Source organism: Hypanus sabinus, chromosome 16 (genome assembly GCF_030144855.1).
Source record: "Hypanus sabinus isolate sHypSab1 chromosome 16, sHypSab1.hap1, whole genome shotgun sequence".
NCBI lineage: Eukaryota > Metazoa > Chordata > Chondrichthyes > Myliobatiformes > Dasyatidae > Hypanus > Hypanus sabinus.
Window position 1 is genome coordinate 15,044,007 of NC_082721.1, and position 20,313 is coordinate 15,064,319.

Here is a 20,313-nt window from a genome sequence, read left to right on the forward strand (position 1 = left end):
TGTTATAGTTACTATTTACAGATTTGCTGAGACACCAGCAGAAAAATGAACCTCAAGTTTGTGTATGGTGACATACATGTACTTCGATAATAAAAATTACTTTGAACTTTAACGAAGGGACTGCAAGTGTATCAGACTACTCTTGGGTTGGATGTTTAAACAAAAATGTTGCTTTTGACTATTTCAAGATTCACCGTATGTAATAAAGTGGCGTGGCATACTCACAAAATTAATTGTAACATTAGACTTGGTTTATAAAATATAAAAAAAACCAAACCAGTAATGTGACCGCTACCCTTAAAGTCTCTGCAACAGTTGCACTCAACACTGGACTCAACACAATAATTTTAAAAATTGAAGAACTAATCAGAAGCTTGATTTGCCCCATGGCAGTAAGAGGAAAAAATATTTTAACCTTTCTTTAAAAAAATCACAAGTAAAATCAAATTAACTAAGTGGTTTGTCATTTATAATAATTAGTTGGTTATTTTATGTTGCTATTTACCTCAGTACCAGCTTTGGTCTCCCGGGACCATGACCAGTTCTCAACTGGTGGAAACCCGCTACTCTTACATATTAACACTCCACTCTCCCCTTCAGTTCTATGTTCAGATTTCTTCTCTGCAGTCACACCAGGGGAAGCTGGTTAAAAAATAAATAAGTCACAGATTTTTAATCACTCCTTAACTTTTCCTTAACATGCACGTTCATAGATCACAAAAAAGATTAAGTGTCACACAACATGGAAACAGATGTTTTGACCCAAATCATTCATGCCAACTATGTTGCCCAACAAGCTAGTACCATCTGCCCATATTTGGTCCACAACCCCCTAAACATCTCCTATTCACGTACTTATCTAAATTGTTTTTAAATGTTGCTAAAGTGCCTGCCTCAATCACTATTTCTGGTAACTCATCACAAATACTTACCGTCGTTTGTGTGAAGAAGCTGGCCCAGATGTCCCTCTTAAATCTCTTGCCTCTAATCTTAAGTTTGTGCCCTCTTCTGTTTAAGCACCCTTCCATGAGAAAAGTCTATGTGCCTTTACCCTGTCTCCACTCAAGAACTTGTATGTCTTTATCAAACCACCCCGCATAATTCCACATTCCAGGGAGTGTGGTCCCATTCTGCACAATTCCTCTTTGTAACTCAGAGACTAAGTCAGGGAACAGCTTGGTAAATCTGTTCTGTACTTTCTAGATCAGATGAATGCCACAATAGTACAATAGTTAGTGTGATGCTATTAAACCTTGGGGTGGAGTTCAGAGTTCAATTCTATTCACTACAAGCACTGCAATACGTCCTCCCTATGAATGTGTGTGTTTCCTCTGGATGATCTAATTTCTTCCCACAGTCCAAAGATGTATCAGTTAGCAAATTCTCTGGTGATCAGGCTAGGGTTAATTAGGTGGGCTGCTGGGTGGTGCAGCTCGTCAGGCTGGAAGGGCCTGTTTCGCACAGTATCTCCAAAATAAATAACTGCACAATACTCAAAGTCCAAAAATGATAGTGTTGGATTCCAGTACTATTTATAAAATACTGCAAATCAAATTGCCTGCTCTTTTACTTCTGAATTTAGTCTAGGCTCTACACAAAGCACACACCTTCATGTCATCTCATAGCTATCTTTACCAAGTAGCTTTGCATATTTGTTCATGGTCTCAATCAAAATTGTGAATATGGTTCTGTCTCATAAGATAAATAAATGAGGTATTCCTGATAAACCAATAGTTTCAGATTCTATAAAAAATATCTAGGCTGTTGCTGCAAATAGTCTTTGACTAGTGAGAAGACTCACTAACTTTTCTCTAGCAGCTGATCTGGCTCCAACTATAAAGATAACTCTTTAATCTACCTCAGTATTACTAAGGCCAAACATTAGTGTTCAGTGGGGCTATTAAGGCAGTTAGCAACCTAAGCAGATAACTGTGATGGACACTTGCCGAAAGGCAACGCCCTAATGTAAAATATAAACCATTTCAAGTTCATTAAATACTTGTACCAGCTTCATATGTTCATATCTCCTGAAAATAACTTGCATTGTTTTCTATTTTTACAGTAAATGCATCTGCCATCAGTATAAGACAAATCCAAGTGTTTTCAAAAGGCTTGCATTTATAGTGTACAATACAAGAGACATTTCTAAGTGGTTTAGAATTAACAAGGCAATTCAGAAATGAATGTAGGAAATGTACAGCCAATGTGCACACAGCAATCAATCTCCCACAAAAAAAAAACAGAAATCCAGCTAATGTACATTCATGGTGATGGTTGTGGAATAAATATTAACTCAGATACTGAAAAGAACTCAGCAACAGTAACTCCACTTCAAACATACTTTATAAATACAAGTCTTTAAGGCAGAGATTGATAGACTCTTGATTAGTCAGGGCATGAGGGGTACAGGGAAAAGACAGGACACTGGAGCTTAGAGGAGAAATGGATCAGCCATGTTATGTGGGACATCTGTGCACATTGATCTGAAGCATAATCGCACTCTACCTGACAGTCTGGACAAATCCTACCCCTCCTGCCTTTTCCTTATGGGCAGCAGTGTAATTAAGACCAAATAATCAGTTTCATGGAAGTTGAATGAGGAACAAACTCTGGCCAGGAAGGTGGAGATAATCTTCACCAGAATACCCTAATACAGTACAATGGTATATTTCCAACTGTCTGAGAGAGCACACTGATCAGCAATTTTGTACATTCCACCCATCAAACCAAATGATTAAAATCAAGCTTAGAGTGTTTATAATTAAGCCACAGGCAAGCAATTAACTTACTTCACTGCAGTCAGTGTTCCCTTCCTCTTATTACTCACATTTACCCTTTCAGACAAATTGTCACATTCAATAGGCAAAAAATAAAATCATGAACACTGCTTGTTTTCCCAAGATATTTCCTTGTACTACCATTTCCATTTACACAATATGCTTCAACAAACGGAAACACTTTTAGCCTGGTCAGCTTGCACAAAAAAAAACTTAATATGCCATACCTTTCACAAGAATGGTACTGTTGACAGCAGGAGTCGTGAAATAATGGCAAGAGTACACCCCTGAATGTTTTGCATCATAAGCCTCTAGTCTGAAGGAATAAGCAGAACAAATGAATTTATTGCAACTGAACAATCCAAACCAGCATACATGAGAAGTTTTTTTTAAAAAAAGCATTTTCATAATTTGTTGGTACATTCTTAAAACGAGTCGTGAACACTAAAAAGTTGCCAAATTTTGGCTGCATAGCAACAAGCCTAAAAAACACGTGACTATCTCCATGAAGTAGTTTAATGCCAAAAGCGGGGGGGGGGTGAAAGAAAACATGTTCTATTGGCAACAGCTGAACAGCTTCATCTTAATTCCATTTCTAGGGCTCACTTTACTAACAATAGAATCACTTGCCTGGGATCGAGGAATGCAACTATAATCGGTGGTGATGGGAGGGTGGTCACATAATAAAAAGTTTTATTTTCACTGCAACAAATATAAATAGTTCTTTAATACGGGGGGGGGGGGGGAGAAATGGTGAAGTTCAGGATCACACGGAATCCTTGGCTAAGAATGCTCATTTCAATATTTGGAAACTACAGTGTTTTGCATTTGGCACTGCAACAGATACAGCTTTCTGCTTGACCCCAGATGTAGGAAAAAGTTGAGTGTTTTTATTTATGTTAACAGACACCATGACTTAACAGCTGAATCAACTTTGAACCTCTATTATGCATAGAGTAAGGTGTTTAAATGATTTATCCGCTTAACAGGTCTTGCAATATAAACACCATAATTTAAGCACATTTGTAGCTTTTTGCTATTTCGGCAGAATTTGTTTTCCAGTATCACAAAATTAGCAGCTATATCACAGCTAGTAATACCTTCCTCTGTCCAGCTAATCCAACAATATTTATGTTAGCAAAAGCACGTCCACCACCAGCTCCACATTTCAAATCCTCCAGAAAGTTAACCCCACAGCAAAACTAACATGGAATTGGTCTTACAAATGATTAGCTCAATTCTCAATGAAAAAAAACACAATAGTTCCATTATTGCCTCTGGAAACAACAAAGCAGGAAGGTGATGGAATTCAGAGGGAAGAGAGGACACTGCTGAATCCACAATATATGACGATCAGAAAAAAGTTCAAGTTGGAACAGAGCAAGAGAGAAAATCTACACATGGAACAGGTTTTGCCCTTCAGCTAACAGTACATAATTTATGGGCATCAGAAAGCAACACTGGTAGAATTTTTTTTAAAGAAAATTAATAAACATACTTCATAAATTACTGAGGAAAAAAATAGACACAGATTCGCCCCAAGCTACAATAGGATCCTGCTCCCAATAATGGTTTATAATCCCATTTGCAAGTTGTTAATGCAAAGATCTGGCAGTATCTTTAAGTAAAAACTATCGACCATCCAAGGAGCACCGAGGTAAACTAAGAAATTTAGTTGTTTCTTTGCAATATGCAATGATACTGTGGTGAACTGATTTCTAGAAGATTCCTGTAGGCTGCAAAAGCCATCAAATCCATCGTACCAATCTCCCAAAAGCTTGTATAGTTGCATTCAAGTCAAGTGTTTGAGAAGGACCTGTCAGTGAACAGACTTAATATGCACATGTAACCCACATGGGAATTGTGTGCACAGCTGTTTGTGTTCATTAGTTATTAACTTCCTCAATGTTTTGCAGTCTAACTGCTAAAACTCCATGATATATGCTAATCTCTCACTGCCATCTTTATGAAAGTGTTCTCAATAAGCTGAATTTTAACTCATGATATACATTTGCATTCTGGAAATAGTTCTACAAACATTTGTCTTTTTAGAGACTAGATTACGGATTTCAGTAGTAAACATCATCTATGTTAATAATACTCTTGTACACAGTCTACTGATCTCATTATATCACTGAGATACTACAGGTTAATTTGGATACATGCTCTCTTCTTACAAAAAATCATTTCCCCAATTAGCCCAAAATAGTTTGTAATCTTTGGTTGAAAGCATTAAATCAAGAAATGAACATACAGATAAGTCAAAACACTTGGAGAGAAGTTACTCAGTTAATTCTTATCAGTAATATTTTAATTTATCTTATTTTTGAAATGTTTGGGAATTGATCAATAAGATTCTGTTAGTTTGTATTCTGAATTTGTTTTATTCCATTGGTTATTTCATCTTACTGAAATGGTTATTTCATCTTCCAAGTAGGTGCTGTTTAGCTGCCAGTAATACTGTTGCCTGACTAACCCACTGAATTAACTTGCTTTGCATCTTGTTTACCACTTAAATTTGTGGACCCAGTGCACACCTTTCTTGCTCTCTGTTAGATATGCTGTTTGATCTACTCAATTAAAAATTAGAACTAGAATGTTACTGGACCTTTGACAAGGTTCTGCACGGAAGGTTCAATCGTTAGGAATTAATATTGAAGTAGTAAAATGGATTCAACAGTGGCTGGATGGGAGATGCCAGAGAGTAGTGGTGGATAACTGTTTGTCAGGTTGGAGGCTGGTGATTAGTAGTGTGCCTCAGGGATCTGTACTGGGTCCAATGTTGTTTGTCATATACATTAACGATCTGGATGATGGGGTGGTAAATTGGATTAGTAAGTATGCAGATGATACTAAGGTAGGTGGCGTTGAGGATAATGAAGTAGGTTTTCAAAGCTTGCAGAGAGATTTAGGCCAGTTAGAAGAGTGGGCTGAACAATGGCAGATGGAGTTTAATGCTGATAAGTGTGAAGTGCTATATTTTGGTAGGAATAATCCAAATAGGGCATACGTGGTAAATGGTAAGGCATTGAAGAATGCAGTAGAACAGAGTGATCTAGGAATAATGGTGCATCGTTCCCTGAAGGTGGAATCTCATGTGGATAGGGTGGTGAAGAAAGCTTTTGGTGTGTTGGCCTTTATAAATCAGAGCATTGAGTATAGGAGTTGGGATGTAATGTTAAAATTGTACAAGGCATTGGTAAGGCCGAATTTAGAGTATTGTGTACAGTTCTGGTCACCAAATTATAGGAAAGATGTCAACAAAATAGAGAGAGAACAGAGAAGATTTACTAGAATGTTACCTGGGTTTCAGCACCTAAATTACAGGGAAAGGTTGAACAAGTTAGGTCTTTATTCTTTGGAGCGTAGAAGGTTGAGGGGGGACTTGATATTTAAAATTATGAGCGGGATAGATAGAGTGGACATGGATAGACTTTTTCCATTGAGAGTAGGGGAGATTCAAACAAGAGGACATGAGTTGAGAGTTAGCAGGCAAAAGTTTAAGGGTAACACGAGGGGGAATTTCTTTACTCAGAGAGTGGTAGCCGTGTGGAACGAGCTTCCAGTAGAAGTGGTAGAGGCAGGTTCGATATTGTCATTTAAAGTAAAATTGGATCGGTATATGGACAGGAAAGGAATGGATGGTTATGGGCTGAGTGCGGGTCAGTGGGACTAGCTGAGAGTAAGCGTTCGGCACGGACTGGGAGGGCCAAGATGGCCCGTTTCCATGCTGTAGTTGTTATATGGTTATAATATATATACTTCCCGTTCTATTCTCCCTTAAGATTTTTTGGAAGGTTGACAAAATTTGTACAGGTAGTCCCCAAGTTACGAGCATCCAACTTATGAACAACTCGTACTTACGAACCGAGGAAGAACACCGTCCGCCATTTTAAGTCAGATCGTGACACTGTCCACCATTTTAAGTTGTTGCCATTGACACTGTGTTGAGTGTGTAACTTTGTATTTGGCTTAAATTTTTCTTAGCAAGGTTCACCCTGATCCCGCGCCCACCACCCCTTCCAGTCGGCTGGTGGCGCAGTGAGATCAGAGCCGGGCTTGAGAACGGAGGTTCTCGAGTTCAATCCAGTGACAGACTGCTCCTGAGCACATCGAGCTTGTAGTTTGACCTCGTAAAAAAACCACTGCCACCTCCTGTTAAAATTTCCATGCAGAATACGGAGGAAGATCAAATACCCAAACCCAGCACAGCTCCCACATGTCCCAGTTAACCTGTCTCAGTATGGTGGACTTTCAGATCCGGGGAATTCAGTGCGGTGGTCCCTAGGACCAGCAGACCTCGGGACCCGCCACCTGCAGTGTTTCTGTTCTGTTGATGGGAAGCCATCACGATTGAAAATAAAGTAGAAATAATAAGGCATTTGGAAAGAAGTGAAACGTCACTGGAAAAGCGTTAGACTACAGTCAGTCAACGATCAGAACAATATTAAAGGATAAAGTGAGAATAATGGAGCATGTGAAAAGCCCTGCCCCAATGAAAGCTACAATTTTTACTAAGCAACGCAGTGGTTTAATTATTGGAATATACAAGTTTCTTAAGTGTTTTATATACATAAAGGCAAAATATATACTATATACTAAGACAAACGTTTGACTAATTGACACTAAATAATACCGGATGTACTTGTTCTGACTTAAAGACTGACTCAGGAACTCAACTTGTTCATAACCCGGGGACTGCCTGTACACATAGCAGGTAAGAGCATAAGTAAATGGTATTGTAAGAGGAACAAAGCATTATAGTATCATGAACATGGTTAAGGAACTACTACACCCACCTCTGGAAGGACAAGACGACAAAAAATGTTTGCTCTAAATCATGAAATCAATTCCAGCGGTTATACAAAACATACTTGTATTCCATCAATGGTGAGTCAACTGTATCCTTAGTTGTTGGGATTTCCACATCATCCTTTTTCCATACACGACCCTCTATAATAGAGGGTGGGTTTGTCAGGTTGCAGCTAAGAACTGATCCCTTTACATTTTCTTTGGATTCCAAGATTTCAGGATCTCTGACAATTATAGGATCTAAAAGCAAAAAGGAACAAAATGAAAAACAATGCAACAAAGCAGGTTATACTTTTAAATGAAAGTCATCAAACACTCAACTCATCTATCAAGCAATTATGAAGAAACATTACAGCATAGATGCTGAATTACCAAAAGGCTCAGTGCCATTTACTTTTTCTGCACCCACCCTCACACTAATCCACCACTGAAAAATTTTCCATTATAACGTTTAGCCACTGTAACAACCAGCAAAATCAAGCATAGCATGGCATTGTCTAAAACAAGGGGAAAAAAAGGAGGCTTCAACATACAAAGTTAATCATGTAGAAAATGGCAGCCATTACATAAATCAATGCAGGAGTCAATCTTAGAATCAAATGCATTGCTCTATCAGAAATTGCTGGGTATCCAATTCCAGTCTATAATGCTAGAAAGATTTCAGATGCCATCTTCTGGTTATAAAGGTAAAACTAAAGACCTGTAACAGTGTGAGATTGCAACATTACAAAAAGATAATCCACATCCTTTATGTTGTATTGCCTTAATGATTAAAGATTTTGCCTAACATTTTCTGTTTGCATTCACACCACCAAAACCGCTGCATTTACTAATTCTCCAGTGGCTTTCTAGATTTCAATGTTACATCAGATTCATTTGCCCACTAATTTTCAAAATTCAGAATTCTCTAGAATAATGTATTAAGCTCGATTATTCAAAATACAACAAAATTTAGGAAAGCAATCTCACAACTTTGCAACAAGCCACAGGAAAAAGACAGGATAGCTACCAGGGATGAAAAAGGCTAAAGTAATGTTGGTCGTACCAGGGGCTTTTCCTGGAGGGATGACACAGAGGGCAGCAAAATATATACCAGGCACTTGCACTAAGCTACTGGTAAATATCTCCAACTGTGTTTGGTGGCAACCACTCACGTTCAATGACAATTACTGTTGCCTGAGACCGTATCCACTTGATCTTTGGGATCTTTTTTAAATCATTGCGGTAGGGATCATTACTGGCTCTGCATTCATATGTGCCTGTGTCTTCGACAGTTAGATTCATGATGCTGATTGTGCTCTTGGCATCAAGGTTATAGGTGAAGTTGATGTTGACCCGGTGTTCTCGTGCACCATCATACAGCTGTGACATGACTTCAGTGTCATTGCCCTCTACAATCCACCACTGAATTTCAGGGGTGGGTTTTCCAATTACCTCACAGTGCAATTCTATACTGTCTTCAATTAGCTTCACGTCAGATAGCGGTGACTTTATAAAGCCAGCTGCAATAAAAAGTCATTTGCAACAAAAGAGAAAACTTAAATATAAGCTTATAAACAGAGAAAGCATTGAAAATAAATTCTTATACTCTCACGTGAACAAATCCAATCCTATAGCTCAGATTTATTAATATGCGAGTGCGACCATAAATTTCTACTCATTAACCATATAACAATCACAGCACGGAAACAGGCCATCTCGGCCCTCCTAGTCCATGCCGAACTCTTAACCTCACTTAGTCCCACCTAGGTAAATTTAGCATCCCTCTATAAAGCTCTAAAAAGTGCTCTAAAGTCTTACTTTACGTTACAGCACACCATAACTCTACAGTGTTGTGAATATATTAGGAACAATATCATAAAACATATTCAACAATGTTTCATTTGTAACATATGTGAATGTGCACCCATTACTACATATTACAGTAATTCTTGCACTGCCATCTTATCAATGTGAACTTGAAAATCTTGTACATCTTGTATTTATAAGGCCACTTACTTTTTCTCCTACTCTTAATATTTGTGTATATGTGCACTTGTAATCCTACTAAGACAATGTAATTTCCTTTGCAATCAATAAAGTAGATCACTTTGCCTTTCAAGTTTCAAATAACAACCTAAACAATATTATAACCAAAATGGGCATCAGTACAACAAATCAAACTTCACAGTTGTAGAGTTGGGGAAAACAGCATCCACCATCAAGGACCCCACGACAAAGGTCACACTCTCTTCTTGCTACTGCCATTAGGACAGCACAGGAGCCTTAATGCCAAGTTCAGAACAGTTATTGCTCCTCAACCATCAGACCACCATGTGCTGCTGCAGCATAACAATTAATTTCATAACATATTCCAGTGATATTAAACTTGTTTGATTTGAATAATTTATAAATTGAAGTAACTTGAATCCTATGATAAATATCTTAATTAGTAATCTGACGGTAAAATGGTCTTAATGCAATGAGTTCTAACAAAAAGAAAGTGAAAACAACAAAGCTTTGATTGATATAACCAAAAAGATTAGCAAATGTCAAGAAGACACTTACAGAAAGGTAAGAGCAATTATGCAGTGGAATAAATGATCATCTGTCTCTATGGATGATGATCGAACACCAAAAAACAGTGACAAGTATAGACAGTTGTCACTTTATTAGGTACAGGAGAGGAAGCCGATGTGGTTTTCAGTTGCAGTAGCCCATCAACTTAGTTTTGAAGTGCTGTGTAGAGATGCTCTTCTGCACACTGCTCTTATAATATCAACTTCCTATCAGCTTCAAACAATCTGGGCACCCTCCTCTGACCCAGCTCATTTTCAAGGCACTTTTGCCCACAGAACTGCCACTCACTGGATGTTCTATTGTTTTTTGCACCATTCTCTACAAATGTGAGACTTTTGTACACGAAAATCCCAGATCAGCAATTTCTGAAATACTCAAACCATTCCATCTGGCACCAACAATCATTCCACAGTCAGTCATTTGATTAACATTTCTTCCCCAGTCTGATGTTTGGTCTGAACAACAAATGAACCTCCCGATCACAAGTGTGTGCAATTGAGACAACCATGTGATTTAAGTCCCTGAGGTCGATGTGAGATTATCCTTCAAGAGAGTGAAACAGCATCCAGCCCAGACAGGGCATCTTGCCTAACACTGAAGACTTGTGCTAATCAACTGGCTGGAGTGCTCACTGACATCTTTAACCTCTTGCTTTAGCAGTCTGAGGTTCCCACCTGCTTCAAGCAGGCTTTAATCATACTACTGCCCAAGAACATGGTAACCTGTATCAATGACTTATTGTCCTTGAACATTAACATCCATTGTGATGAAGTTCTGAGAGGTTGGAGATAAAACATATCAAACCCTGCCTGAGGAGGGACTTGGACCCATGCCTACCATCACAACAAGTCAACAGCAGATGCCATTTCATTGGTTCTTCACTCAAACCTGCAGCATCTGGACACTGAAGATGCACAAATCAGGATACTTTTCATTGTCTACAGCTCTACATTCAACACTATCATCTCCTCAAAACTAATCAACAAGCTCCAATCCTCTGTACCTCTTTGTGCAAGTGGATCCTCAACTTCCTTACCTTTAGACCCCAGTCACTTTGAATTAGCAACAATATCTCCTCTACAATCACTATCAGTACAGGGGTACAAGGCAGTGCACTTAGCCCCTGCTAAACTCATTTTATGACTGAGTCCAAGTATAGCTCCAATGCCATATTTAAGTTTATTGTCAGCACCACTGTTGTGGGTCAAATCAAAGGCAAATTAGCATATAGGAGGGAGATTGAAAATCTGGCTGAATAGTTGTACAGCAGTAAAACCAAAGAGCTACTTATTGACTACCGGAGGAAACCAGAAGTCCATGAGCCAGCTCTCAACCAGGGATTAGAGGTGGAAAGGGTAACTTTAAATTCCTCAGAGTTACCTGAGGGTCCAGCCACTATATGCCTCTACAAAGAAGGCACAGCAGCACCTCTACTTTCTTAGAAGTTTGCAAAGATCCAGCATATAATCTAAAACTGAAGAAACCAGCTGAGGAATCCTGTTAGCACCACACTGTCATCTTATTGAACAAAATCAGGGAGTAGGTATTAGCGCTAATATGACCAAATGAATTAGTCAATGCTAAAGAAAATGAGTACACATGAGTCATTTGCAGGTGGTGTGCTGCAATAATCAGCGCAAGACTTCAGTTACCAGATAACTACCTATATTTGATGGTAAAGGAGAACCTGTACTTACTGGAGGTCAGTTACAAATTATAAAACAAAAAAAACTTAACAGCAGAGGAATTATAAGGATTATAATTGATAAGGAACAAGCACATGAATCTCCAAAATAAACATATGTAACAGAGTTTATAGGGTTTCTAAGGTAAGGAAATTACTCAATTCTGATTAATCTACGAATTGGCAAGCTCTGAAAATTTCCCTTTAACTGCAACGTCATATCACATTGGGAAGTGAGAACTAGACTTCAGGTCAGAGGATCAAATGTGAATGAGTTTAAATAACAAATTCTGTTTAAAAACACAGCCATAAATGGATGATGGGAAAAGTAGAATTCTGCAAAGTTGTTTTTCCTCACTAAATCACAAAGCTACACTGGAAACATCAATGAATAGCAGGTAATAAAACAAAACTTCCTATAGCATATGATCAATAATCAGAAGGAGCCAAGAGCATCAGCCATATTCTGTGTAATTAAGGAAAATGGAACATGTTGCTCAATGAAAAAACAATTACAATTGGCAACTAGATTAGACTTTTTCAACATTGTCACAATTTGAGAAAAGATCAGTGTAACCCCCTGGGTCACCTCAGGCTCGCTCAGCTCGTTCTCGTCTAGGGGGAGCAGCCTTTGGCCCCGCCAAACTGGGTAATCAGCTGGTGTGAATGCTGTGTGATGTCCCTGCCTCACCCAAAAACAGACAGTACACCATAAGCGATTAAATGAGTACAATTTATAAAGGTTACTGTAACTAAGTGATTAATAACGATACAGTATATATGAAGAGAAAAAATAATGAAAAGGCGCCAAACTTATCAAAGTCCAAACCACTTCGTGCACAACCGTTGGAGCTCAATTACTGAAGTCTTCTGGCCACCATTCGATCCCCTCCGAACTCCTCGACTCGCAGCTCAGGACCCTCCGAGTGGTCAACCAACACAGCTAGCTTCATCCCCCCTCCTTGAAGTACCTCCTGGCCTCGGACCCCCGCTTGGGGTCTGTTCCTCGCCCAGCTTACAGCATCGCGTCCTCTCTCTCAACCCCCTCGCGCCGATCTCCCCAAAAGCCCGTCAACAAAAGCTTACAGACTCAGAAGAAAGAACATTAATCCCCATTTGGTTTACAAAGGAATATAATTCTCCCAGCACTCTCTCGCAACAAAGAAACATTCCTGCTTTTAACAAAGAAGCCCTTTCCCAACAGTAACAAAGAAAAAAGAAGGAACCCCCTTTACATCAGTAAAATCAGGTCAGACTTATTTAAACAAAAAGAAAGGATTCAAATTGGAACTACTTTGTAAGGGGCATTTCTTACTTTCGCAAACTGTTGCCTAAATATCAGAAATAGCTATTAATTTCAGCATTCCCTGAACTTCCGAACGGTGGCCTTTTGAACGCAAAAGTATCTGAAATAAGTACATGGAGTTCACCTTCTTTGATCTCTCGTCGCTGCTCACAAATCAGCTGTCAGCCCACCCAGCTTTTGTTTTGCTGCTGTGAAAGTCACCTTGGACATGAATTGGCCTAGACTTGTACCCATTACCCCCTGAAGGACTTGACCCATCTGAAATACTGGAATTGTGACAGACCTCAATAATAATGGTAAATCATAAACATCATCGCACTCAAACTATTAACATAATTCAGATTTCATTAACACCCCTTGTTCAACACTCAAGCACAAGAACATGCGATTTGAAAGTGTCAGAAAAATTAAACGACTTGTGTGAGCCACATGTGAAAGAACAAACTTGTGGAACCAAATGTATATTTTTATGTTATGTCTCCTATGCAAAGAAACTACTCAATTAGTTTACAACCTACAACCTCTGAAGGAAGCTTAGAAAATAGTTACAAGGAACTTAAACAGGACTAAAAGACTGACCAAAAAGCATGCAAGAAATGTGATATAGGTGGCTTTCCTCTTGTAGTCTTTCTAATAATCCCTGCCTTGTGCACATCTAGTGGCAAAATATTCATAATTGTCAGTCGATAGAATCAAACCTAAAGGGAACATTTAAGGACAAGTCTCTGGTCACTTGACAAACAACTACCCATGAGAATCAGGTTTATTAAGACTGGCATATGTCGTGAAATTTGTCAATCCAGATGAAACTGAAGTTAAGGTAGGAATATTTTACTTTCAGTACTGTGAATTTTCATGGAACACTTACTTTTAATTCACTAATTGTATGAATACAACTATAATCTTAAACCATCTTCACTTCAAGTTTTCAATTCTAATAACTGTGTTTCAACCAAAAGGTCAGTATGTCAATTCCAATAACTGGCAAAATAAAAATTCATAGCTGCAAGATAAAAATCATAAAGTGATCTTTATGAACTACTCTGGAAATTTACACTGTCAGTTTCTACCCTATACTTGCTTTCAAATGATTCCTTTCCAACTGTCCCTTTCTGCAACTTGTCCCAAGTTGGATAAAGACCAAGGAACAATTGCCATGAAAAACCTGCCCACTAAACTCCTCTTTGATACACTATAAAGGTTTTATTCCATTATTAGTTTTTTCAGTCTTATTAGCCTCTAACAGTACTCCCAATGTCTTCCCTTCTCAACTGAAAATTATTCTCCACCAGTTAACGAGACCCAAAGCACCTGCATTCACCAGACTCCACCCAAAAATCTTTTAAAAAATTCACTCATCTGCACCTATTGGCCCATTAACCTCCACCTTCAACAGAATCACTGCCCACCATTTCCACCACTATTTAAGATGAAGCCAGGCACAGTTAAAGTTGTGAGTACCTGCTACTATTTATATTAGGATCCTGTATGATTCTAATTCATGGACATGATGTTCTCAATACCATCCTAATTCATCCTCCACTTGGAGCAGTCATGGAAGAAAAAAATCCCAACAAATCTAAGGGGAAACTGCATTTCTATTCCCCCCTCTCTCAAAAAAGACAAATGCACTTTTGAATTTATCCTTCTATCTACCTCAATTTCTTCCTACAGGAGCTTAGAATAGCATGAGGTTTCAGGAGTCTGGTGATGAAATCTGTACCATTTCATGCACTGTATTACCCAATATTCCACAACAGATACAGTACTGTGCAAAGGTCTTAAGCACATATGTAGTTAAGTGCCAATTGCTTTTGCACAGTACCAAAGTAAATTTTATGTATTGCACTGTACTGCTGGAAAAAAAACAAATTTCATGACATATTTGAGTGATGGTAAAACTGATTCTGATATGGTTCTCTATTTTGTACAAACCAAATACTCCTGACACTCAACTGAATGAACCAATAAATTCTGTGACTACAAGAAAGAACAGATCAAAGTTTGGATATCCTGCAGGAAATAACTCACCACCTGGAACTTCACATCAAAAAGTCAAAAGAAAGTTTGACTGAACACTCACCACTTATCAGGAATGAGTGTAACTCCAAGTCAGACAGTTGCACACCAAAAATACCTGCTCAGCTAACCTCCAGCAATCACCCCTAACATTAATTCCTTCCACCACTCTGCCAGTACCTCTGAAACAACACTTGAAAATGCATGTGAACACCACCACCAGATTCCATTCCAAGCCTCACACTATCCTGATTTAGAAATACATTGTTGTCTATTGTCTTCACTAGGAGTTATTCTGAAGCCCTTTTGCAAACAACATCTAAAAGACACCTGGATTAGTAAACAGATAAGAAAGGTCTAGAAGGGCCAAACACAGGCAAATGGTTTAGAGGGGGAACTTTGTGGGCATGGAAGAGCTGGGCCAAAATGCCTATTTTTCTATATTACTGTCTAACAGCAGAGGAGAATCCTCACCAGAAATACTGCCACACAGGTCAAGGAGAACTCACCACTACACCAGTTAGGGGTGGGCAATAAATGCGGGGCTTGCCAGTGATTTTTTAATAATGATTATTAAGTATATAATCTATTACAACAGAAAGCCATTTAAAAAGTAGGCTACTTTACAGCCAGCCTGGTTCACACACTAAATGGATATTGAATAATGTAAATAGTCAAAGATAAATGCATGATTTATTTTAATCATTTAAATGAAATCTGCAAGTAGGAGAAGCTAGTCTCCATCTTGTTTTTTTGAGATAAAACTGTACATCGGAAAACCTGAGTATAAACGATGAGATTCATACCAACATCAAATGTAGTTTGTGCTCCGGCATTCCCTCAACTGACAAGGTCATCAAATATAAACATTAACAATCTCCCACACTGTTCTAATTTTCTTTACACTAATGATCAACATTTATTCTTCAGGGGTTAACTGAAAAAAAAGCTCTATAAGCGACAAGGTGGTGTCCAAATTTAGCTTACTGCAATATTAAAGTTGAACATTCTTTCTTGGTTATTAATTAAATGTTCAATCATATATGTTAGTTTTTCAGAAGCAGATAACTGCAGTTCACCTCACCCAGTAGTAGATTTGTCAGAACGCACCTCTTCCAATAACACAATTAGAAAAAATATAATGGTCACCCAGTAAATTGTTGTATTTATTGAGTCCAAGGACTGGCAAGAAATAACTTAAAAGCAGATTTAGCAGTTCTTAGGGTTACACAAACTTATATCAACTGGAAATTTTAAAGAATTTTAAAAACCACAGGTAGATTCTCCTGAAAACCCCTTACTCAAGTAGAATTACTTTACAGATTCCAATGCTAGTTTATTATCTGTGGACTTCGACACACATGGATTACTAAGTAAAGCTGCCTATGCTGAAGCTAATATTAACCTAGTTTTGATTACAAGACAGAACATTCTGTGCTAAACACTGCAGATACACAGAACTGTAATTGTGGTACACTGAAGGAGAATCACCATGGAAAACCAAATTACATCAGCCCATTCCAATGTCAGCATAACACCCTGAAGAAAATGCTTTGAGAACGTCCTGTGAATCTGCTGCAACACTTCGATAAATTTTACTCAGTTCCCCTCTGAGAAAAAAAGCAACGCTTTATCAAGTGAAACGCACTGATGTCTAAACCAATGGCTAGCTTGACCCCCACTGCCGTCCACAGGAAGACGTTCCGGCAAAAAAAAATTCTGATGCTGATTCTGAGACCAGCTCCTAGCAAACAAGTGCTCCTAACAGACTCGGATTAACTTAACACCAGTCACATTAAAACCGGGCTTCCGTGTTAGGGCTTGACTGGAAACACAAAATAATGTATAAATCTCATTGTGACCATAAAATTACACGATTATAAGAGCAGAAGTTCGGCTCTCCGCGTCAAATTGTGTTTGATAATATCCATCGGGTTGTGTTTAAGTTAGACATACTAAATAAATAGAAGCTATTACAGATAACGGGGGCTGCGCTTTGATGGCGACCCCGCTCTCTCTCACAAGAAGAGCCACCAAGCCCGACAAAGAGGTGAACGGATTCCAGGGACGTTTGGTGGCGCTCGACCGCCGTCCCTGGAAACAGGATCAGACCGGTCGGCCACTACTGCCTCCGATCACCAGCGGCGGGGCAAAGCCCCACTGGACCGCCAACCCCCGACCCACCAATCACTTTAACGAAAATCCACCCACCTCGGTCTCAAAGAGAGGTAAAACGCGAGATTTTTAATTCTTCGACGGTGTTGGGGGGGGGGGGGGGTAACAAAGGCGCTTGGAGGTCCGCGCGGTCCTTTGAACACGACGCCAACGGTGGGGGGGGGGGGCGTTTAAAATACTAACCGAGCCGGTTTTCCAGGGGGAGGGCGGGGGGTTTCAAAGCCGAACGGAGACGGCTCCGGTGTGTTTTACCTGAGTAAGGGGTCGCGCTGTGGAAGAGCAGCAGCAGCAAGACGCCGAGAGCGGTGATCGCCATTGCCACGGTGCGGACGGTCACTCCGTTGCCCGGGGAGAGCGCCGTGTGTGCGTGCGTCCTCTGACCGTTGTCGGCGGTCACACACCCTCCGCGCGCACCCGCCGGCGACGTGCCGTGCGTGCGCGTGGCCGCCTGTTGACTGGCAGCCAGGGAGGCGGGGTCTCTGGCTTGCTAAGAATTAGGATTTACTTGGATTCTGTCTCGCTCTTGTCACTTACTTTGTGACACTCCTTTGATAAAGCAACATTGCAGAGAACTACTGGAGCCCGTGGGAGTACAACACAGCATGACATTGTTCCAGAGAGGGTGGAGGAGGAGTGTGAAATTATAAAAAAAATTATAAAAGTGCTTGAATGTTCTAAAATGGCTTAATTTGACTGAGTCTTGTCTGTTTGGTTAAGCATAATGTTTATTTTGATCTATTTCACTGGTTAATTTATAATATGTACTTTTTCGTGGTTATAAAGCTCACACCCAATATTTCCTCGATGTTGACCGATTTAGTCATGGCTGCAGTTAAATTTTCCATTAAAGATATGAGTACGACGTCTTATGCAATTGCATCTTACGTAATCAGTGTTATAATTTCTGTCGTCATCACCTATGACTCCGTTGGACCGGAATCTAACTCCACCCTTCAGTTTCAACTTCTTTTAACGGGAAACAAATTAGTAAGACTAATGAACTCGCTTAATCTATTCTCCAGTTGTTCTTTTATTTCAGCATCTCCTTTTAAAATATGTTCCCAGTGATCAAAAATTTTGCATTTTATTTTGCCAGAAAATTGAATTAAAATAACTGAATGGAACGTGCCCTATTTTGAAAATAAACACTAGCATTTAAATTTAAAAGTAGGATTTTAAGAATCATTTAAATGCGCACACTTCCTTTTCCTTTGTGTATTGTTTTTGTAGTATTTTAATGAAATAAAAGGACGGATTTTCAGATAAACTAAACCATAAACTTTGATATTCAGTCAGGCATTATTAGACTTAGAAAGTCTCACCTTAGTGTGAATGTTTCAGCTTTTCTGTGGAGACATTGTAAAAAGCTGCATTCAGGAACACTTTATTGGTGTTCTTGTCTGTACTGTGATAATACTTGTGTTAACATGTTTTGAGAGAGGAATCATGACTATAACCAGTTGTTTCCCATCTTCACTCTTTGAAAAGATATTGGTTTGTGGGATCCAGAATAATTTGGCAAATTGAATTTGAAATTGGCCTGGTCATAGGTGGCTGAGGAAAAGGATAAGGGGCTGTTCCTATTGTTAGAAACCTGATACATGCAAGGATTGATGATGGGATTCTGGCTGTTCACTTTGCATTGGAGGTATGATTAGTCAATTGACACCAAGGTTGGTGATGTTGTAGACAATGAAAATTGAAGTTTTTGGCGATGGAACAATTATCAATCAGTTTGTGAGATAGGTAGAAAATTGGAAGACAGAACATTATCTCAAAGAATCAGAACTGATATGTTCAAATGGTAGGGCTGTAGGAAGTACAGTACAGTGGCACCATAGTGTCCATGTATCCCTGAAGGCAGCAATGTCAGTGGTTAAGAAGTCTAATGGGATACCATGAGACCATAAGATGTAGCAACAAGTTAGGCCACTTGGCCCATCAAGTCTGCTTTTCATCATGGGTTAATCTGTTTTCCTCTCATTTCAATTTCCTGCCTTCTCCCCATATTTCTTCATGCCCCGAATAACCAAGAATCTATCTACCTTTGCCTGAAAAAGACCCAGTGACTTGGCCTCCACAGCCACCTGTGGCAATGACTTCCACAGATTCACCACTCTCTGGCTAAAGAAATTCCTTCTTATCTCCGTTCTAAATGGTCATCCCTCTATTCTGGGTCTGCGTCCTCTGGTCTTAGACTCTGCCACTGCAGGAAACTTCCTCTCCACATCCACTGTATCTAGGCCTTTCAATATTCGATATGTTTCAATGCGATCCCACCTCAAACTTCTGAATTACAGTGAGTACAGACCCAGAGCCATCGAACACTCCTTATATCATAAACCTTTCAAATTCTCCACCACACAACTATAAAAGTTTGTGAAGGTTTTAGATGTCATGCTGAATCTTCACTAACTTCTAAGAAAGTGGAGGCGAGGCTGTGCTTTCTTCGTAATGGCCCTTATATGCTGGGCTCAGGACAGATCTTCTGAAAGGAATTTAAAATTACTGACTCTTTCCAACTCTGATCCCCTCCTCCTGGAATCAATAATCAGCTCTTTGATTTTGCATGTTGCAGACATTAAATGAAAGGTTGTTGTTGTAGTACCACTCAGCCAGATTTTCAAGCTCCCTCCTATATGAGGAAGAATACAGACTTAATGTGAGCAAATGTGATTAGTGTAAATGGGGGGAAAATCAACACTAGCATGGTGGATTGAATAATTTGTTTCAGTACTCTGCAATTCTGTATCTCTAACACTGTTAATGCATAGAATATGAGAGAAGGATAATATGGTACAAACTACATAAACTATATGTTAGGTCACTTCTGGAGTACTCTGTAGTGTTCTGGTCACAACTAAAACAATGTGATTGTCCAGGAAAAGGTTAAGACTGGTTCACTGGGTAAAAAGTATTAAAGTTGCCTTGTGTAATACATTTCAGCTATGAAGGGATATTGGATAGAACACACAAAATGC

At 39.2% G+C, this 20,313-nt stretch overlaps 2 protein-coding genes across 2 annotated transcripts in view; one reads left to right on the top strand and one right to left on the bottom strand.

Annotated features, from left to right (window-relative positions):
• Positions 1-20,313, bottom strand: part of bsg (basigin) — a 35,941-nt gene that overhangs the window by 14,234 nt on the left and 1,394 nt on the right. Inside the window, exons 2-5 of the mRNA XM_059992396.1 lie at positions 17,585-17,819; positions 7,652-7,829; positions 3,005-3,093; positions 506-642 (exon numbers count right to left, since the gene is read on the bottom strand). Coding sequence (XP_059848379.1) covers positions 506-642; positions 3,005-3,093; positions 7,652-7,829; positions 17,585-17,819 — 639 coding nt within the window. The remainder of the gene's footprint in view (positions 1-505; positions 643-3,004; positions 3,094-7,651; positions 7,830-17,584; positions 17,820-20,313) is intronic.
• Positions 17,334-20,313, top strand: part of spmap2 (sperm microtubule associated protein 2) — a 246,595-nt gene continuing 243,615 nt past the window's right edge. Inside the window, exon 1 of the mRNA XM_059991165.1 lies at positions 17,334-17,385. The gene's annotated coding sequence lies outside the window, so the exon portion shown is untranslated. The remainder of the gene's footprint in view (positions 17,386-20,313) is intronic.